Source organism: Stegastes partitus, unplaced genomic scaffold, assembly GCF_000690725.1.
Source record: "Stegastes partitus isolate 25-593 unplaced genomic scaffold, Stegastes_partitus-1.0.2 Scaffold170, whole genome shotgun sequence".
Taxonomy (NCBI): domain Eukaryota; kingdom Metazoa; phylum Chordata; class Actinopteri; family Pomacentridae; genus Stegastes; species Stegastes partitus.
The window spans coordinates 115,943-121,985 of record NW_007577901.1 but is presented as its reverse complement, the minus strand read 5'-3'; the positions used below and the strand labels follow the sequence as shown (position 1 = coordinate 121,985).

The 6,043-nt window shown below is 39.6% G+C and overlaps 1 protein-coding gene across 1 annotated transcript; it reads right to left on the bottom strand.

Moving 5' to 3' along the window:
* Nucleotides 1–1,672: 1,672 nt before the first annotated feature.
* LOC103355870 (cyclic nucleotide-gated channel cone photoreceptor subunit alpha-like) lies at nt 1,673–5,731 on the bottom strand. Its single transcript, XM_008279810.1, has 7 exons — nt 5,658–5,731; nt 5,019–5,075; nt 3,934–4,104; nt 3,625–3,627; nt 3,320–3,421; nt 3,122–3,228; nt 1,673–3,030 (listed from the first exon to the last, which is right to left on the bottom strand). Exons 1-7 carry the CDS (start codon nt 5,729–5,731, stop codon nt 1,673–1,675), a joined length of 1,872 nt encoding a protein of 623 aa, XP_008278032.1.
* Between the last annotated feature and the right edge of the window lie 312 nt (nt 5,732–6,043).

The following is a 6,043-nucleotide window of genomic DNA, read 5'->3' as shown; positions in this document are numbered from 1 at the left end:
TATTGCCTTATAATCCTGATTTGAGTCCACAGGTCCTATGAACCTTGTCCATGTGTTCCTGTTTGTTGATCCCCTGTCAGCAGAGGTTGTCCACACAGAAATACCATCCCACACCACTGATTCATCTAAAGCCACCGTACAACGTGGAGGACGAGTACAACAATCCCAGCAGAGTAGCAGGACTTTCATTTAACTGATCACTTTCTGCCGGTTAAATCTTCATTCATATGTCCGTAATTCAAACTCATTAACTTTATATTTCTTGAATTTGAGATCAAATAACAAAGTGAGAAAAGCTGTTTTTTATTGCTGTAACATGAAATCTGTCTTATGTGAAGTTCAGCAAACTGTCCAAAGTGAATATAACTCATTTAGCTTGGTTTTAAACATCAGCAGTCTGATAATCATCCAACCTGAAAGCAGAGCAATGCTTAATGGTCCCATACTCAGTCACTGTACACTCAAACAACACTGATGTAAAAGCATTCATGCCACTTTTATTATGAACATATTTTACATTTGAGGAATTTTACACGTCATGTCAGCAGAGCCGTGTAGCTACCGAAAGGTTTCTTGTAGATTCATTTCAGTTCATGAAAAACATCAAACATTCCTTGTGCTTTTTAAACCAGGTTATAAATGTGACAAATGATAAGGAAAATACATATTGTGTGATTCAAGTACATACATTTGTTAAAGTCGGGTGGGTGAGTTGGTGAAACTGCATTTTACACAAGATCTAGGCAAAGCACCACCGTTATGACAGTGGTATCATCCATCCATCCGTTATCTATACATCGCTTAATCCTCACGAGGGTCGCAGGGGGCTGGAGCCTATCCCAGCCGACAGTGGTATCAGGTCCTAGTAATTCATATGATTGAGAATCGACTGAAATGACTGAATCACAGGTGCAGATATGACAAAGTTTAAATCTTAGTCTAAAACCAAATTCAGATCAGTTCTGATGCCCTCTGTTATTCAGTGCAAATATGTTTTCAATGAAAGAAAAGCAAAACTTCGTATTACTCAAACAGCTGTGATGGAACAAAATATTGATAACATTAGAGGAGCTGAGAAAGAACCAACCTACATGTTGAACTGCAAACCATAAATAAATGGCTGAGAGTAAACAAGTTATACTGAAAATGACCAAAACTAAATGCATGGTATTTGGCAGTAGGAAGGTTCCTGGTGACAACACTGCCTTCAGTTTGTGTATCGATCAGCTCAACAGGTGACTATGATTAAATTAGAAAATGAAATGTTCACCATGTGTCACCTCCAATGTTCTTGACTGCCAGTACAGAACAGCTAAGAAAACTAAATTACACAGAACAAAGAAGCCAGATTAGTTGATTGAGTAGAATTTTCTGATTTCTAAATGTGCTCATCATTGCTAAATCCTTTGGAATAATATTTCAAACTTCCTTTGTTAGAAACTACTGCTGTTTTATATTTATAACAAAGATCATCTGCTGGGGAGAAAAGAAACAATGGTTAACTTTCAAGGCAACCTTATTATTTTATTTTATTTTATTTTATTATTTTAAGTAATGAATGGAGACACTGTCCAGCTGCCGGTCCTATGCCGTTTGATGAATGCAAAAGGTCCTCAAGTCTCTGGAAAGAAGGAGCATCACTAAGCCTGGCGGTAGTAGTGTCTTCCAAGCTTTAATCAAAGTCTACGGTGATGCCTCTGGCCTGGTTTGATATATTCGTGAGTCGCTGCTTGAGTTTGCGCTGGGAGGACTCGTAGTGGCTTGTTAGCTTTCGGAATTTGGCTGCCATGACCTCCAAATTGGCCTCAATCTGGTTGACTTTGTTTTCCATGTCTTTGGCGTCAGTGGCAGAGACCAGCGACTCGTCTATGAGGTTATCTTTCATCAGGATGGCCCTTCCTTTCTCCTCCAGAGCATATTTAGCATCAGGGTACTCTATGAGCGCCTCCATCAGATCGTCTTTGGACAGGGCGAACAGATCAGAGTAGCCCACGCTTCGGATATTTGCTGTTCTTCGGTTACCTGCCTTGCTACCTTTGATCCCAAGGATACTGATTTCTCCAAAATATGCCCCATCACTGAGGACCACAAACTGGGTAACCCCATCATCCGCTACCACAGCCAGCTTTCCTTCTTTGATGATATACATTTCCCTGCCAATGTCCCCCTTCTTACAGATGTAGTCACCAGGACTGAAAACTTGAGGCTGGAGTTTCAGGACCAACTCAATAAGCAAACCTGCTTCACAGTCTTGAAAGATGCGCACTTTTCTTAGGGTCTCCAGATGTACGTTAATGGCGATCTCAGCCTTCAGCTTGTCTGGGAGATTCTTCAGCACTAGCTTCTCGTCGCAGGTTTTCTCCTCAGTCCAAAGGTAGTCAAACCACTTCACCACTCTTGCCTCCAGATCTTTGGTGACCTTACGAAACTGCATGTACTGCTTGATCGAGTCAATCTTAGCCTGGAACTCCACACGTGCAGCATTCATGTTGGAAATCATGGCACCAACGTTTCCTACAATCGTAGCAAAGATCAGAACCCCGGTGAGGAAGTCAACTACCACAAAAAAATATTCAATGTCTCGGACTGGGGGTGGCGTCTCTCCAATAGTAGTCAACGTAAGAGTGGACCAGTAAAAGCAGTAGATGTACTGTCTGGCCAGGCGAGAATACTCAACATGATTGATGTCTGGATACACCCAGGTGTCTGAGCCAAAACCAAGAACCTTGGAGATGGCAAAGTAGAGGCAACCATTCCAGTGAATAATGATGATGATGTAAAGAACAAGATTACCAATTCGAAAAATGTTTGGAAAATTGGTTCGAGTTTCAGTCCGGTCAAAGAACTCAAAGAGTCGAGCCAGCCTCAAGAGACGGTTGAACCTCCACTCTGGGTTGTTGATTCCAATTTGGAAGAATATAATGTCAGTGGGAAGAATTGATAAGACGTCCATTTTGAACTGGAGAGTCTTCATGTACCTTTCTTTTAGGACCTTTTCATCCCTTACAAGCAGCCCTTGTTCCAGAAAACCTGTTGGCACATTAACATACGGTTAGCTTTGTCAAATCTTAAACATTTTCTGTAATGACAAACCTGATAAACAGAAACGGCCATTGCTGACCTGTCCTGGCTCTCACAAAGGTGTCAAGGTAGTAGAGGACATCTGAAGTGTAGTCCAAAACCAACCACAGCGTTATGTTTGTATACTGCAGTTCATTGAAACACGACCTGCATAGAATGAAAACCGTGTTAAAACCTCTAACACGTCAAAGAAAGAAAAAAGAGAGGAAACAGAAAATGAAATCACAATGAATCAGACCTGGCCACCAGGAGCATCAGGTTGTAGAACACCGGGATCGATATAGTGCACAGCCAGTAGTAGTACATGTCCGTGGCGGGGTCCATGATCCACACCTCCTTCCTGAGTGAGGAGAAGTGTTTGTTTTATACAACGAATGTAAATGATTTGCGAAATAAGGGTTGGTTGCATCAATACTGAGATTTGAGTGTTATATTGGTATACATATTGAGAAATGTCAATCTATATCCAGTCCTACTTAGCTGGAAACTCCTATTTATATACAAGTTTCAGTTTTTTGGCTCTTTGGCTACTTGCACTCTTACGGGCTGTATTAAAGACAGACATAGTGGCCATGATGTCACCTATTGTCTTAATGGCCACCATTTTCAACTTTGGCATTTAGCCATTGAAGTCTTTTGAATCTGGATATGTAAGCAAAAGATCTGACTGAAGAACCTGAGGACACTATGCATGCCAATACGCAAAGTGGCAAAATAACTCTACAAAATTAAACACTGTATTCTAAATTGATGTGGAGATTTCCAAAGAGATCAAAGGTGTGAGGGATAAAATTATGACATGTACAATATTACAGTTTATTGCAGCCCAGAAATATGCTATATTGTACTTACGGTTCTTCTTTTTTGTCGTCTTTCTTGCCATCCTTTTTGTCATCTTTCTTATCGTCTTTCTTATCGTCTTTCTTGTCGTCTTTCTTTTCATCTTTCTTGTCGTCCTTCTTTTCGTCTTTCTTTTCGTCTTTCTTTTCATCTTTCTTATCATCCTTCTTTTCATCTTTTTTGCTGTAAATATTCAGAAACAGAGTTAAATAAATTAAATCTTCTTGTTATGCAGTAGCACCTTTTTTTCCATCAATATAAAGTCATGTGCATCTATTGAAACAGCACAACCATGACTACAAGTAGCGTGAAATGTCTTCTAGCAAAGCTACATTGCCACAAATCATAAAAAAGAAAGAAAAAACTCACATTGAATTTCTTTCATTATTTATTTTATAAATCAGCAAACATGGACTTCAGATGTTCAGGTGCCCACATTAAAAATACTGGAGAAAAATGGTGGTTGTAGATACTCTGCACATCATTTTAGCAGATGCTTCACCGTGCTGAATGTATCTAATACATTCATTTTAATGGGCAAGTATTTTTAGTTTTTTTATTTTATTCTTTCTCATTTGTTCCTCTGCTGACATATAATGACTTTAAGCTTAGATTTGCTTAATTTTACCGGAAGAACTGTCACATAATTAGTCCAAGGAATGCCTGAGACTGTTCAAATTTCATCAGAAGAGAACTGCAGCAATTTAACGTTCCACTTTAATGCAGTTGGAACATTTGCAAGAGAGTGATTTAAAATGAATCGTGTAAATCAAAGCAGCAATGCAGAGCTCAGGAAGTGCTGCTGCTCTACAGTGCAGCTAATGAATGTCTTTTAATTCTCTAATGAATGTCCACATTCTTCAAACTCCACTCCCAACATTTGTAATGCAGCTTTTCTGTCATGAATCTAAATGCTTGATTCTAATCAGAGGTACATTTCATAGCAGGACAAGAAAGGCCTATTCATGGAAATGAGTTAGCTCTAATCTTCAATCATCATACATGAATCTACCGGAGTATCTGGTTCACTCTCTGTTTGTCAATCTAGTTAAGTAGCGTGAAGGAGGATGTAAGGGATGATCCATGTATCATCTTACCCATCATTGTTGTTGCAGTTGTTCATGTTCAGTGGAGCCAAGGCCCCCCGACCAGCACTGGAAGAGAAACAGATACCTGCATGAATTCATGGCTGAGAGTTTTTCTGTGATTTTTAAATAAGCAGTGAAACAGTATCCAGCTGTCACAGGACAATATGTGTCACACATAGACTAAGAGCATTGCATTGTCTGGGCATCATGTGTCAACTTACAGAAAGAAAATGTTAACCCGAAAAAAAAAGAGGCAGAAACAAAATAATGTCCACACCAGTGATTTTGTACAACAGGCTTGCCAGGCTTAGAAAAATACATTTGCACTTTATTTACAATTATCCCTCTTTTGCTAATGGGAAAATGACATGAGAGCAAGCAGCCTATAATTATATCTCCTTCAGCGTCATTCAGGATAATATTCTTTTCCAGCTTTAGTGTGAAGTCTTAATCTGCTCTGAAAAGATGACACTGAAGTCAGATTGTCAGTCTTATTTACTAATTATTTCATCAGATTGTGTGTCAGTGGGATCCCAGAGTGCTAATCCTTTCAGCATGCTCCATAAACAAGCTTTCGGTAATTTGTTTTTTTGTTCCTTTACCCTTTACACCCGGCAGTAGTAAGACGTGGGTGCAGGTAGAACTCACCTGCTCGCCATGCTGCCGTCTGTCCTCTGGCTGGACTCTGCAGGGACGACACTGCTCCTCCCAAAGCGCGTCATGTCTGACAGAAGATCAGAATAACATGCTGGGTATGAATGGATGGATATCACATCTGTATAGATCATGCAGGATTTGTTTAAACAAAAATACATTTCATTGGGAAAGATCTACCAAATATCGATTCCACCATTATGCACACTTTGAACACTTCAACACATTCAGTTTAAAAGAGTGTGCATGTTACATTGAAGTGCCAAGTCTCAGCTTTGATTTGAGTAAGTTTACATGAATAGAAAAAGGGCTAAATTGGAAGATATTAGCGCTTTAACACATAGTGCCAAAAGTTCAAAAGTAACTGGACACACTTAAAT